Source organism: Phyllostomus discolor, chromosome 4 (genome assembly GCF_004126475.2).
Source record: "Phyllostomus discolor isolate MPI-MPIP mPhyDis1 chromosome 4, mPhyDis1.pri.v3, whole genome shotgun sequence".
Taxonomy (NCBI): Eukaryota; Metazoa; Chordata; class Mammalia; order Chiroptera; family Phyllostomidae; genus Phyllostomus; species Phyllostomus discolor.
Genome location: NC_040906.2, coordinates 23353500 through 23369414, shown reverse-complemented (window position 1 = coordinate 23369414; position 15915 = coordinate 23353500). Strand labels below are relative to the sequence as shown.

At 47.0% G+C, this 15915-nt stretch overlaps 1 protein-coding gene across 3 annotated transcripts in view; it reads right to left on the bottom strand.

The window, feature by feature from the left end:
* The window catches only part of KLF7 (Kruppel like factor 7), an 86473-nt gene extending 71872 nt beyond the window's left edge, over nt 1–14601 (bottom strand). For 2 of the 3 annotated variants that reach the window (XM_028508779.2, XM_028508782.2), the window contains exon 1: nt 14039–14601. In XM_028508779.2, the coding sequence (XP_028364580.1) occupies nt 14039–14140 (102 nt within the window). In that variant the 5' untranslated portion in view covers nt 14141–14601. The remainder of the gene's footprint in view (nt 1–14038) is intronic. The other variant, XM_028508780.2, reaches the window with a different exon arrangement.
* Between the last annotated feature and the right edge of the window lie 1314 nt (nt 14602–15915).

Below are 15915 nucleotides of genomic sequence, written 5' to 3'. Positions count from 1 at the left end.
CCTTCCTTCCTATCTCCTTTACTTCCTTCCCTCCCTCCTTTCTAGAAGTATTTTTTAAGAAATATTTTAATAGTAGCTTGTTCATATAGTGAGATAAAGTTATTAATTTTAAAGATAATTTATACACACACACACACAAGATAATGACCCTGGACCTTTACTTAACACTCAGAAGTATTTAAGAAGAAAAAAAGTAATTGCAGGTTGGAGAAAACAAAAAGGAATACTCAACATCAAGTAATTCAAAGGAATGGCTTTTTTAACAGGAAAAGAATGACCCTGAAAAGGACCATCTGGTCGACCTAAATGATATCCTGAGTAATATAAGGTAGTCAATAAAAAGGAATAAAATTTTTTCAAACACCCCCTAATGTAGAACAGCATCCTGAAAGCATTAGAAAATGAAGGGCAAGTGTCTTGCTGGCAGTATTTGAGGGCCGAGGGTAGGAAGAAAGCAAATTACTTGAGCCTCAGGAAAGTACTTTATTATAATGCCCCGGAGTTCCTCACACAAAAAGCATCATTTCCTCAGTGAAACAAGTCATATAAAATCCAGCTCCACGAAAAAATAAGTAGTGAAAGCAGTTAATGGAATTCTATACAACATGCCCCGACGTCAGACTCGGAAACCTCAGCACTGCTTACAGGTTTGCCTTCCACAAAGAGGAGTTTTTCTCACCGCTGACCAGTTAGGGTCTCTGAGGGGGACAAAAGAAACCAAGACAATGGCAGTCACTTGTTAGTGAGGGCAGCCTGACCAAAACAACTTTTCGTTTGGTATTGTCCCATTTGTTCTCCCTTAGCCCAAGAAGAGACTGTATGCTCAGGAAACTTCGAGTCAGTTTCCAAGTTGGAAAATGTTGCAAATACCAACCAATAAGGAATAAACATGCTCTGGAGCAACTGCTCAGCCCAGGCGGGTAGGGGGGTAAACCAGATGGTCTTTTCCATCCCAGATTTCGATGATCTACAACAGAACCTGGACGACCAGGAGAAACCGAGCTGCAATTTGAAAGCTGCTTTATAAAATAGAGTCCCAAACAAAGACATTCAACAAGGCACAGAAATCTAAGAAGAACTGAACATGGAGTCTGGGCGAGAGTAGAAAGCAAGCCAGCTTGAGGCTGTGATGGAGAAATACAGGTTGTCCCCACGTCACAGCATTGTGGGGAGGAAGGGGCCTTAGGGAGCTTCCAGTCTGAGGGTCCAAACCCAAACGCCTGCTCACCAGATCAGGGATGAGAAACGAAGCAAGGTGGAAACAGTGGGGACAAGGTTAACTGAAGAGTGCATGCTCTGTCTAAAAGCGTTCAAGTTAAAAAGAAATTTGAAACATGTATGCTGGCCAAATAAAACACCTCTTCAAGCCAGTTCAACCTAGGCGCTTCCTGTTTGTATCTCCAATCGTTTAACCGCTCCTACCTCTGCCCCACAGTACACACGTGAGGACCCTGAGGATCAGAGAAGTCGCATCTTTTGATGATAAGCACGAAAGAGTGGGTGCATGCAGCACAGCGAAGCTGCTAGGGTTACATGACACACCGAGATGACGTTAAATGGAAAAAAAAATTAAACAGCAGTAGGGAAAAATCCTCTGCATGCCTTGGGTTCAAATGTACTAAACTCACATGGTTTACTCTTTCAGAGAACAAACTGAACTATCATCTAGTTAAACACAAAGCTACTGAGAACTGGGAGAAGACACACGTAAGGAGAGGTTGTGCAAAAACCAACCAACAAGCAAACAATCTAAGTAGTCATAAAGTCAGACGCCAAGTTTTCAAAAACAATAGTTAAATCCGTAGTTAAATTTGTCCTAATGGACCAGAGTAAGATATGGCAAATGGAGCTCCTCATTCCCATTTTACAGACAGGAAAAGTGAGGTACCTCGAGCCATCACTGCTTGTTTTTAAAAATGTGTATTTTTTTAAGTTACAAGTTGAGGGTTCCTTCTAGGTACTTGTCAATGAGCAAGGTGAAAAAAAATCTTTCTCTCTCTTGGTATTGGTTAATGCATATTTTTTAAAACTGGATAAGCCTAAGACTTTTTTTAAGAGAAATTTCAGGAAAAAAAATCTAATTGTGATCAGTTAAGTGGTGTGAAATCTTCCCAGAAAACCCCTGAAGGGGAGAGTAGGTGGAGAACCACCTCCCTGGGGACAGCAGGGAGCCACCAGACCAAGAACTGGAAACATTCTGTCAGGGAACCCCTCCCGCCAGCCGCCAGCCAGTGGGGCTTGCCTCCCATGGTTTCTATGTATCTAAGAAAATACAAACACACACCTCCTAGGAAGGAGGGAGTGCAGCCTCACACAGGGCTGGCATCTCTGAAATAAATCTCTCCGTAGGTGCTGGGCTAACCCTTCACATGAGGAAATGATCTTTGAGTTTTATGGCAGCATATGCATGACGCTTCCCCTCCCCCATAAAACTCCCCACACCAACAACCACATCAAATTATTGCTTTTCAGAGGCCAATTCAAAAATGCCCTACTTTATCACGGGAAGAATATTCCTCGTGTGTGTGAGTGCTTCCATTATGTCTTATTTGAAGGGGGAAAATGAAATAAAAATCCTATCTGAGATATTTATAGATCTCATAAAACCTCCTTCACTCTCATAAGCTGCTGTAAGCTCAGTCATCAGGTAAGGCAGAAACGGCAGGTGTAGTAACCAGCACTGTACTGTGTTATATGTGCCTAATTCCGGCTCCTGAAAAAAATAACAGCATACTGGAAAAACTTTAGAGAAGTCAGTCATGAGCAAAACTGGAGGGAAAGAAAAGGGAATGAGTTGGCTATTTGCATGAACAGACCGAGCAAATTCCAAGGATGTCAAGACTCGTGCCAGTTTCTGGGGGTAATGGGTGTTGCTAGTCTTCCTCCAGTTCTCAGTACAAGTGGCTTCATGAGAGCCTCTCCTGTGAGTGCATGGAGGAATGCCATGTCCAATGCTCAGCACACTCCCCTGCCCAGCCGCCCATCATTCGCCTTCTCTTAGATACTCCGGGATCACTGGGATCTTAGAGGGGCAAGGGATAGTATTTAGAAAAAGAGCAGTGAGAGGAGGAAGAACAGCGGAAAACGGGGGAGGAAAGAGCGCGTGCTGAGTGGATGCTCTGTGCCGGGCACAGGGCAGCAGAGCTAACACGCAGGCATTATTAACTCTGTTCCACCGGTGACGGACTGAGACTCAAAGATGTTACGTGGCTTTCTCAAGGTTCCAGATCTGCCTTATTTCAAAGCCTCCAAGTAATCTGACTACTAAAAACACTGTGGCTTTGAGGACATTTAGTATAGTTTAGTTTTTCTCATAGATGAGAAATCCAAGGCCCAAGAAAAAGACCAGAGAACTGTTCAAACCTCTACAGGTCCATTGGTTGGCGGGCCATGACCTTGGCCTTCTGCCTTGCTGCCTCCTACCTAGCTAGGAGAGTGTACGTGGAAAAATTCTGAGTACTGAGCTGACTGCCTTGGTTTGCACCCTGGCTCAACCACTTCCAACTTGTGTGACTTCAGGCCACGCATTTAATACCTCTGACCTCAATGCTTCCATCTGGAAAATGGGGATAAACAGAACGTGTAACACAAGGGCAGTCGTAAGGATCGAAGGAAATGTTCAATGTAAGTGCTCAAAAAATATTACCTCTCGGGAGTATCTGATATACATATATTGGATATTATTAGGATGCTTATTATGAGAATAAGAAGATTAGCTGCATGGAAAGAGGAAAGTGTGTTCCAACACTGGTTTTGCAAGTCATTTGCTTTGTAGCCACATTAAGACAACTTGCTAAATCGTCGTCTGCCCTGATTTTCTCACCTCCAAGAGGGAATTTCTGTGACCTGCTTGCTCCTTAGTCACAGAAGGAATGTGCCAATGACGGGATTGTGAGCGAAACACCCTGAGCTCCTGAGAACAAAAGTTCAATACAGATGGTCATTAGACTTTCACAATGAAACAAGAGAAGTCATCTCTTGGTCCATATTAAAGAAAGCAACAACCTTAATAACCCCAATGGAGGAGGGCAAATGCACAGGTGAGGGCCGAACAAACCCCTGGGACACGGGAGAGAAGCAAGCTACTCAAGATGACATTGAACAGCACCACAGGTAGCTAGCTCACGGGAGGCTCAGCCCCGCATCGGGGCCTGCTCACAGAAGTCATCCTTCACCGTCACGGGCAGGAGCTGTGCTCTGTTAACAGGGTCTGACCGTGACCAAATGAACCAGCCACAAAAGCTCAAAAGGAGGAATCTATTTCCACTCCTTTGTACGCTGAGCGAATTTGCTGCCTTTCCAAAAATAAGAGCCGACACTATGACCACGCCATTGGATTCCTGCTCACTGGGCTCTGGAAGGTGAGGGTGAGCGTGGGGTCAGGAGCAGGAGCAGGCAGGCACTCCCTTCCAGAGCAATTGCTGCCCGGCTAATTGCCGTTTTCACAGCTGGACTGAGCTTTCCAAAAGGCATCCTTGCACCCTAAGCTCTGAGCTCCTCTCAGGATGTTCTTTCTTGCCAACCGTACCCCTATCAAAGGCAGTTTATAGATGAAAGGATGTAACTACAGTACATACATTTTGGCAAACATCACAGTTTGAAATAGAGGCATTTCTAAGGCTTCTTTGTGAAGATCACCACATGCCCACGGTCATTACCACAAGCGCTAAGCCTTCTATGGACGGGGAGGTAGCCTCCTTCACTGAATGTCCTCAGCAGCAATTCTTCCCGTTTATTTTTGTTCCTCTTACTAGAAGCATGGGTCCTTTGAAACTCCACATAAATAGAGTCTACTTCCAAACAGTGAGGTCAGTAACAAATATGGAGAGCTACTACTTAATGCCTATCTGGCATCGGCCAACACATGTTCATGCACGCACCCACCCTTTGAAAACCACAGCGCAGGCTGAGGTAAGTGGAAAATCATGGCCGAGGGCTTTCCGAGAATGAATTACTTGAAGCACAGCATGGCTGGCGTTTAAGGCCCAACAACACAAAGTTACGAGAAACGTACTTTAACCAGGTGAAGCAAACCTCTAGTGGGTCATAGGAAATGTGAGCCAAACGGGACTGCGTTAGGCACTTCGGGGGAGGGAAAGCACAGCAAAAAGGATGGAATAACGCCTGGGCAGGCAATGGTAATCAATGAGCTGGAGGAACGACATCCACCAGCACTGGCCTGCTTCATTACGAACCTCTGTCACACTCAGGTTCGAGTTACACAAGAAATGAACTATTTCCATAAGTGTAGTAGGCACCTACAACTCTGACATACATACATACATATGTGTATATGGGTATATGTATATGTATATACATACACACACACACACACACACACTATTAAACCTGTGAGCCCTGGTGGCATACTGGAATCACCTACAAGCTTTAAAAAACACTGACTGCTATCCATTCTACCCAAATGGATACTCATTTAACTGGCCTGGGGTGCACCCACGGTTGAAAAACCATTGTTACAGACAGGCAAAGTTTAAGTCAAGTCAAATGACAATCCTTAAATATCCATGGAATGCCCAGCACAAGGCTCTCTAAAGACTTGTGGGGTTCTGTACCAAAAGTTTATCGTCAAAATTATACCTAAGGCATCAAGTCTGCTCTAAGTCACACAACCCAACTGGGAAAACAAGACAACAGGGGAAGAAAGAAAATAAAAAGGAAACCTGTACTACAAGACAAAACTGAAAAGCACCACAAGGAAATACAAAGTTCTACAAGAGAGTGTAGTAACAGCAGCAGTCATTATTGGCCGAGGAAGGGGAGGAGGAAGGGACGGGGGAGTTTCCTGGAAGATGTGGCAACCATGTTAACTGATGGGCAGGATTTGGACAAACAGCATCAGAGGGGAAGAGGGAACAGGAAGGAGAAGGCTGACAGAAACGACACAAATAAAGACAGAAGCAGGAAAAGCAGAGTCATCCATTTGGATGGCTTTTGCTACACACAAAAGGACGAGCGTGTACACTATTCTCTAAACCCAGTCTTGGAACCTCTTGACTCGTAGAAGTCTGGCCCCATCCTCTGTGTCGCAGGGCACCCCTGACCACTAGAAGCCCTGGTAGTGGAAGTAGAAAGTCAGTCCCGGGGAGGTGACAGGGGCTGCCTTCAGGCAATGGCAGAGGAGCAGCAAGTGGACAAGCCTGAGATTTGGGAGGAGCCAAATCAATAGGATTTTTCTACTGATTAGATTCCAGGGAAAGGGAGGGGCCAAAGATGACCGAAGCCTCAAACCTAGATTAAAGGAAGAACGCCCCTATCAGTACAAGAAATCGGAAAGCCGGGATGGGCGGGAAAAGGTTGAGGAGGAAAACTCTGCAGCGTGATCGCGGGACGTGCCACCAGGCCTGCTGTGCGGTCCGTCCCACGCTCCCAGTTCAGGTGTGTGGGCCTGGAGCTCAGGGGCGTGTCTGGAGTTGGAGAAGTAGAGTACAGCTTTGAGGGAATCGAGTAGCCTCCGTTTGGGATGGGAATTTCCATTTCAGAGATCTTAGTGGTGAAACAGATTTGTGAAACAACCTCCAACAAAGAATTTTCACCAACACAACCACCAGAGACTGGGTGGAGAGGGCCAGACTTCACTGGGCAAAGGAGTGTAGCCCATTGCAAACACTAGGCCTGCTTTATCCTCCAGCCCCAAAAAGGACTTTTTAAAAATCTCACAGAAGCTGACTTTCTTCCCAACTGCTTATCACAACATTATTTTCTGTTTCAATTTGCAAAGCATTACAACCTCACTGTCCATCCAATCCTCTCAATAAATTGAAAAACACTTCCAAAAGAGTTTCCTGAATCGGCCCATGGGCGTCTTTACAGGTTCGTGGAGGCCTGTTGTTGGAGAGGCGTCAGAGACAAAGCCATTTCACATCCAACACTTTCTACACAAAATCCCAGTTCTATCGTCTACCCAGCTCCCCTCCAAGTTCTCTCAATGCCCCCCTCAACTCCCCCTCCATTTGATATTATTTAAGTGACAGCACATTTTTTTAAAGATCATATTTATTTATTTTTAGAGACGGGGGAGGGGGAAAAAGAGAGGAAGAGAAACATCAATGTGTGGTTGCCTCTTGAGTGCCCTCTATTGGGGACCTGGCTCACAAAACAGGCATATGCCCTGACTGGGAATCGAACCAGCAACCCTTTGGTTTGAAGGCCGGCACTCAATCCACTGAGCCACGCCAGTCAGGGCTAAGTGACAGTACATGTTTTTATAAGACTCAAGTTGTAACTGGGGGCTTTTGTGGTTTTGTTTTCAAGGCAGTGTACATTTTCCAGGTTACCACACATTATTAAAAGTGGAAAAGGGATTAAGTTGCACATATAAGCCTTCTCCCACACATTCATTTAGGGCTCAGACAATTCCAAAATTCCATGTACTAGTACTGCCCAAAGTCAGAGAGATTATCTTGCCTCTCTTTAAAAAGAAAGAGAGACAGAGGGAGGAGAAATGGCTCAAAGTATATTCAGAACAAGGTGATGAAAAGCAAGTGAACTGATTTGGGCGTCCAGAAGAGCCATCAGTGATAACAGCAGAGTGAACTTGGAGGATGAATGTCTCATCTGGCTTTAACAATCACTTGGGACAACCCTGGTGTTTTGGAGTTGAGGAAACCAAGACCCTTTTAGGATATGAAATCCTAAGTCTATGGCCCTAACTATGGCACAAGGCCTGGGGCCTGACTTTCAATATGACCCTCAGGAAATGTCAATAAACCCATATTCAGAAATAGATATTGCATATGGCTCTACATTAATTATTTTAATTACCTCCAGTCGTTTCCGAATGACACAGACATGGATGCTGTTTCCTGGCCATTATGGACAGATGTGTATTCACACTGTATACTCATTTGTCCTAAAAGGGCCACCAGTCCGCCTGCCTGTGCCATTAGCTAAAAGTGCAACAGAACTTAGTAAAATTCAAGCAGGTTTTGTAAACACGGTTACAACAAGGTGGGTAAATATAGACAGGCACAATTAAGTGTTGAAAAACTCAGAGAACTTAAAATTCCTCTTTTTTTGGCAATTGTATTCTAATTTTGTATTGCTTAGTTTTGAACATGCTTACTCTCCTCTACTGAATTGTCAAGCTCACCCAAGGCGGAATCTGGACCCACTTTGCATCACTCACACAGTATTTGCACCTAACTAGAATCAACAAATGAGGTATTTTCTGTGAAATATTTTTCATACCACAATTTAATATACACAAAGAAAATCCCACAAGGTGTGACTAGGTGCATCCACCAGCTCAATCAGGAATGGCTTCACCAGGCAATCAGAAGTCACTCACATCTCAAGCAGGCTGCTCCTGGGCCCACACTCCAAGGCCACCGCTGCTCCCCTGTAACACGCACACCTCACACACGTGGCGGACAGGGCAGCGGGAAGCTGCCCCAATGGAGACTGCGACAGACACAATACGCTCAGCAGGACCGAGTTCTCAGGGTCCCACCAGAATACCGAGTGAGGAAGACAAAAGGGACTCAAAGCAATACAAACAGTTCTCCAACTCAGCCGCAGAAAATAAAGGCAAAGTAGGGAGAGGAGCAAGAAGGGATGGTCCATCTTAGGTAAAAGCATGTCCTATTAACAGCAATACTTTGTTTATTTCGGGGACGCTGACACTAAATCGAATCAAGATGTTTTCTCATGCATACATTCTAAGATCACACACGAGGTAACTGGGCAGACGAGTGTTTCTTAACTTGTCAGTGTTACCTGTGACATTAATGATTAGACACTGCCACTTGTTCAGGGAGTTTAACAGCAGCAATGGTCATAGCGTTTCTTAATCACTGCACTTGGTAAGATTCGGCAATTTGGGCTAAAATGTTTCCACCTGTTTACGCAAAGCAAGCCTTGAACTGATTTGGGAAAGCGGAGGGATTCACTGCAGAGACGAAATCTCCACCCCTCACCCTTCGGGTGCCAGCCAGGTTCAGTTGGGGAGCTGTCCTAAAGTTTCAGCAAATCCCCATCCCTGCGCACATGCTTACTGACAGCACTGAGTGAACCAGAATCACAGAGGCGGTTTCTGCATTTGCCCATCCTGGGGTCCAGCAAAGGCGGTAAAAGCCCCTGACACGCTACCGCAGACTGCAAAGATAAGGGCCTCTCCTACCGCGTGTGGGCAGCTGCCCTACCAAAATGAGCCAGTCGGGACTGGCCGGAGCAAACTGCATTCTTCTTTCCCCAACAGGCGCAGCGTGATTAAAGAAGATTGCAATGCCTTCTGGTACTGAAAATGTAAAATGTGGGAATTCTCTGAAAGGAGAAGGATCTGAAGATTTATAAAAGAATGGCTACTAAAAGCCCCATTAGGACCCTCTCTAAACTCTTCCCATTTAAGTGGAGAGGCAAACAGCCCCCACTGGCATTTATATTTAGAACGGGCTGGGGGGGAGCACGAGCCCACATCTGAAGGCTGCAGGTCTCTGGCATGCCCATACATAAATCATTTCAGGGTGAGCCTGTCACAGTGCATCTTCTGCTCTGCCCTTTAAATGGATTGGACCCCAACATCACATTCTCCTCAGGGTAAGAAGTGGGGGTGGGAGTTTCATGGAGAACAAAGAAGTCACCACTTCCTTTATATCCCCCCCACCCACTAAAGACAGACGTAGTAAAAAAAATCTGCATCGTAACATTTAAAATGCCAAACTGCAAACAGGTAGACTGAATGGTGCCTGAGAACACCTACACCTACACAAAGATGTATCTATTAAAAAGAGCGTGGACATGAATCCTAACGAAAGGCTAAGTAGGTGATTGATCGCATTCACACGTGCTTTCATCTGTAAAGCCACACTTTATGTAGGGATTGCATCCTTATACAGGAAAATCTGGCTAACAGGGACAGTTCTCATTTTTTTTATCTACCAAGACACTGTTTCAAAAAAAAAAATAGACTTATGGTAACTGAAGAGCACACAAATCACATTTGAAAAAAAAAGAAGAAGCACCAGCTATTTTATCCTTTCAGTGTGGTTAGCAAGGCTCCTTTGTGTCTACAAATTTCCCTGGGTGGTGCTGTTGCCAAGAAATTCTAATTCATGGCAAGGGTTTCTGCAAATTGGGGAAAGAGGCAAACCTGCGGATGCAGGGACCCTCCAGTTTGCTTTGTCTTTCTGGCTGAGACAGCACCTGGCTGCCCAGGCCTATACAAGGCAGTGTGCGGAGGCAAGGTCGCCATACAGAAGGAGAGGCAAAGTAGCTCCCAGATCCAGCGCCATCCCCTGTACCATGAGGCTGTTCTTGGAAGGCAACCATTTTTGTAGGTTGTCCCCTAGAGATGCCTCATTCCGAAGGCCTGTAAAAGTGTTTCAGGGTGCCTGGAACCAAGATGAAATTGCAGTGTTATGGGGACGTTTGAGTTCTCACAGTAGCCAAGTATGCCATTAGTTTAAAACAATGGGGAAATGGGGGAGGAGGGAGGAATGTTCTATGATTTATTTATTTGTTTCCAGTAGCAGTGGAAAATTTTCTCTGAGCAAGAAGGAGGCCTGAAACTGACCCCATCTGCCAATTATGAATCAGCATTAACAACAAGCATAATTCTGTAAGAGTTTTCAAGTAAATACACCATGCCACGAAATGGCATGGAGCAAAGCGAAATGCAAACGAGACTGAGAACCTCATCACTTGACCTACACTTACAAAACAAGCAGGCAGGCTGTAAAGAATATATCCAAATTCTAAGTCTTTGTAGCTGCCCGAAGAAAAACAGCCGAGTATATTTTATCAAATCCTTTTTATTTTTAAAGTCAGCAGCGGGTCCAGAGAAATCATGGTTTCTATTGGCAACAAAACTCATCAATGGCTCTCCCCTTATCCATCCCCAAGTGGTACCCTATGAGCTACTCCAGCTTCTGTCTTCCCTTTGACGTTTTCCTACTTTTGTTCAGAGAGCTCTTGGAAAATTGTCCTGCAAGTTTCCAGAGAGGTTAAGGCTGGTAGCCTTAAGACTTGCACATCAGTTGAATTCCGTAAAATAACAGACCACATAAGCACAGTGTAATTTACAGCTATATGACAGGCAGAGGGGATGTCACTTGGGCTGAGTGCTTTAGCTTGCAGTCAGAGCCCAGGAACAGAGAGCAGTTAATGTTGGATGTCCATCTGGACTTTAAAATTACACCAGTAATGATTTTCAGAGTTGGAGCTATATGTGGATAAGGCATCATTGCCTGAAAACTCAATGTCAGACTGTGACCCTGTGACAGAAGGGCCATCATACGGTCACTTGACTATCAAGCAGGACAGTTATCCCAGACCATATGTTTAAAATAAGATCCCCAAATTGTTCATCTGCAATTGTCAAATGCACAGAGGTTCCTGGGTTTATCATCCAAGCCGCTCTTTCTGTACAAACGAAATTAAATCAGATTACTGGAATCTCTGTATTTTGCTCATCTCCTCGAGGCCAGGTACACTGTTCACTTTCCAAAGAACATCTAATAATTGCTCCTTATTTGACCTCTAAAATCTCATTACTCCAGAGCATGAAGAAACTTCCTCCTGCCTCGGGTTCTTTGTGGCAACCTTCTTGAGCCTTTTGAGTAAAGGAGTCTCAAAATTTCACCATCTGATGGTTGATTTGGAACCAACAGTTGCATATAACCATCCCCCCTCCTTATACTCAGAAAGGGGAAGGGGGGCAGGGAGAGGGAGGAAGGAAGAGAGAGAGGTTGGAGGTTTTGTCATCAGTATGAACTTAAGAGTCAGAGTCACCTTAACATACAGCAGTTGTGACTATAGAGTCCGCAGCAGAAAGCTCCTCTGAGTGGTGTTATTTAAGAGTGCTTCCCCGCAAGCCATGTTTCAGTATGGACTGTGTGTGTGCCTCTGACACAGCTTGGCGAAGGGTTCTAAGATGATGGTCGTTGGCAGTTGGAGAGGGTTAAGGCAAGACATGGGGGTGGGAGGGAGCTGAAAATTCCTTTGCCGGCTGATAGAAACTATGAAAGAGGTTCCTTGAAAGGGGTGGACGGAGTGGGGAGGGAGGAGAGGGGTTAAGGAAAAGCTGAGAAGGCTTCTGAGGAAACAATAGATCTAATACATCCCCTAATTATCCAACCAATGATGTTACTTTGCAGATCTAGATTTTTCTCCTGCGTGGTCTAAACTGATGTTAAAAAAGCAGGTTTCCTCTGGAGAGGCCTTCCCCCAAAGCAGGCTTTACTACTGTGAAAACTTGAACCAAAACAAAGTTGTGTGATTCATCAGGAGGGAACGTTGTAACAAATAAAGCCAACTTTCTTCCCTCCAACACTGCTTAACAGTTAGTCACAAACAAGAGCTGCCTTAGGCAGGCTGACTAAATCAACAGATTCCCTTCCTAACCTGTCTAGACAGTTGTTAATACCCAACCATTTGACACCAGTGAGCTGACAGTGTGAAATGACAGCTATTTCAGAAAATGAAACTCGGGCATTTCGGTTCAATTAGCATGTGAAATAAAAGGAGGAAGAAGATGTAGTGAGACCCTTCATAAAATAATCTTGTTAAGGATAGGGAAAGGTGGTATTGAAGTAATGCCTTCTGCTAAAAACGAACTGTGTGTGCCTTCAGAGAGACAAAGTCAAGGATACCTGCCAGCATCCTTGGGCAGGAATGCACGCGTGGACACACAGACAACAGATGCCAATACCTGGAGGACAACTGGCAGCCTCCAATCAAGGGACAGTGGCAACTAGCAACAACAGTACAGAGGATCAGCTTTGCCACTCGGCTAGTTGTACCGAAAGCCAAACCTCACTCACTAAAGCAGCAACTGTTACATCCCAGCCTCAAGCTGGCAAATCCCACTTCGGATCCTGGCAGAGGCAAATCAGCCGTTCATTAGCCATAACAAGCTCCTGTCACGGAGTGGGGAAGTTACAAGAGCAGCCACACACCATGCCTCTGTAGCCCTCCCCAAGGGCAACTGGATTTCTCTAAGATGGACTGTGCAAGTTCACACTTCCGAAGTGTAAATCCAGACCATTTTCTTGGACTTTCTTTGGTGCACACTGTAGAATTTTCAAAGAATACCTACACCACCCCCCCAACCTCCCACACACCATCTTTCCTGCAGAATCCTCAGCAGCTCCTAATTCTTGCTGAGAAAACCATGGTTTCTGCAGCAGACCTCCAGCACTTTTCACTGACCAGCACTTTATTCCACTTCACGAAGCCCAGGGAACTAGTCACCAGCCCCACTGTGCCCTCACTGGGACACCTAGCCAACTTGGCACTGGTGCCCTTCAGCATCCTAAGGAGTTTCTTAACTAGTCCTCTAGGACAAAGTCAGAGGCATGGAAGCACACCGTGTCCCTTGCCGGAGGTTTTGCTGTCTAACTGGAAAGGGACCCCAAACAAATAAGAGAGAGAAAGAGAAACAAGGACACACATAGAGGGTGTTTTCTTTCTGGAGGCATTGCACTGGGGAAAACTACAACGCACGGTCAGCGTTACATCTTCCCGTCCTCCTTCTGACAGCCTTGGATACCTTTTGTCACTGGGCTCCTCTCGCTGCTGCCCACCTTCTGATCTCAAAATCAAGTTCCTATTCTTTACTGACACTAACCCCCACCCCCCGAACTGACGATTGTCAGTACCAGTTGAAAGAGATGAGCCTGATTCAAGGTATCAGGTAGGTGAGCTCGTGAGCGGCATCCTGTCAGCCACGGCTCGTAAAACCCCAAACCACCTTCCCTCTCCGCTCCTCTGAACCCCAGAAGTTAGGCAGGTCTCTTCTGGGGGACAGTGAGCCCGACAACGTGGGCGCAAGGATGTCTGTATGTTGGTGACTGAAACGCAGGCAGCTCGACCGGCTGCTTGGCTCGGCACTCTACGGGGTTAGGGGGTGGGTGGAGAGGTAAAGCGCAGATGACTGTCTCCGAAAACATTTTAAACAACAAACAGCCAAAAAGAGGGGGAAAAATAAAACAAAAAAATTCAAACCCAAAGCCCACACCAACGCAGCCCCTGCGTCTCCGCCGCCACCACACGATTTACACAAGTAATTTAAATCATTCACCTGCTGCCAGGTCTCCTCCAGGGATGGCAAAGCTGAGAAGTAGCCGGTGTCGTGGACAAGTTGTAGCTCCTGGAATATACTATAACTAGCCAACACGTCCATGCTGCTGCTGCCGGGCAAAACGGGAGGAGAAACCCTCCCCCGAACTCAGTTGGGTCTGTTTGTTTGTCAGTCTGTCTGGCTCACCCCCCAAGAAGGCAGACATCCAGTGGCCCTTTTGTTTTGTTTTGTTTCAGTCAACTAAAAAGAAAAAAAAAATCAATGCAGGAGAGAGGGCGAGAGAAGGTGAGAGAGAAAAGAGTGGGGTGGATGGAGAGAGGCATCCAGCGTGTACAGTGCAGACGGCTGCCAGGAAAAGGGGACTTCTCCACGGGAGTAACAATTGCCTTCCAGGGCTCTAATCACTCCAGCTCGTGGATCAGGAAGGGGGATGCAAACTCACTGACACGAAGCTGCCATCTATTTCTGCAGCGCTGTTCGCTCCTAATGCAATCTTTGCTCTTTATTTTGGGAGGTTGCATTTTTTTTTCTCTCGCGATCGCTTCTCTCCCCACCCCCCCTTCCCTTCCCTCCCCACCCCCACCCCATCCTTGCTAGTTTGTAGTCTCTCCCCCCTCTCCTCCTTTTCTCCTCCTCCTGCTCTTCCCCCTCCCCAAACTCCCTCCCACCGCCCAGCTCTCCGCGCAGCCGTGGGATCTCGGAGGAGGGCGTCCATTAGGCCGCGTGTGACCATGTAAGGTAAACAGGAGGCTCATGAAGTCACTGAGAACCAATGGATAGCGCAAAACGGGGTCCGAGGCGGGGCTTGTCCCTGACGGCGAGCGCGGATTGGTGCACTGAGGATCTCCCTGCTGCCATACAAGGCGGTGCGAGGCGAGCTATTTTTAGAGGGCTATATAAGGGGGCTGAGCCGGCTGCTCGGCGGTCTGGGAGCGCGAGCGCTAGGCACGGGGAGGGTCGGGGCGACACTCGCGCCGGTAGCCCGGACGCCTGGGCGGCCAGACTCGGGCCCAACACCGGCCTCCCGATCCTTGCCTTGGTACCTGCGCCCCTCGAAGGGGAGGGGGTCGCGTGTCGCCGTTACGGCACGAACGCGGCGGGTCAGGAGGTGCAAGTCCAGAATACAGGGTTAGGACGCCTCCTGCAGGAGGAGCAGGGCAGTAGACCCTCGGAGAAGCTGTCGGCGGGGAGGGAATGACACTTTCCACTCCGCCTGGGTCCTAGGCATCGGGGCTTAAAGAACCTCAAGGGAGAGGCCGTGCAAGGGAGATCCTCACTTACTAAAAAGTAAACGGAAAAGAGAAAAAGCCCCTTTACAAATTCCCCCACTGGCTGCCCGGGCACTGTGCACTAGTGCCTGGAGGGGAAGCGCTACACAATGGCACAGAACAAAGGGGAGCAGCCGGGAGAGCGGCCCGGTCCGCCCCCCGCGCGCGCCGCGCGCGGCCCCTCCCTGCGAGCCTTCGGGTTCGCGCGGCCGCTGCCACCCGCCCTCCCTTTCCTGCTGACCCCCAGCGGGGGGCCAGGCGGGGAGTCCGGCTCCCAGTTAGAATTGATGGAGGGGGCATTTCGCTCGAGTGTGCTAAAAAGAATGGAGGGACTGTGGGTAGTAGACCTGGGGCGCAGGCGAGAGGCATCAGCTTTCTAGGGGGATTAAACGTTAGCCCGGCTGCCCCCGTGGCTTCGGGAGAGGTTTCTATCTGGAAGTGGCACCGTATTGTATAGTGAAGCTGGCATAAAGAGATATATAGGGATCCTGCAATCTCAGGTGAAAACCCTGAAGAGCGCTCGTTGTTAGGGTTGACAAGTTGTTTTCTTGACCTTAAATGGTTAGTGTAGTTCAAGCTTCTCCCAAATGGACTGTGAGCTGAACTTCC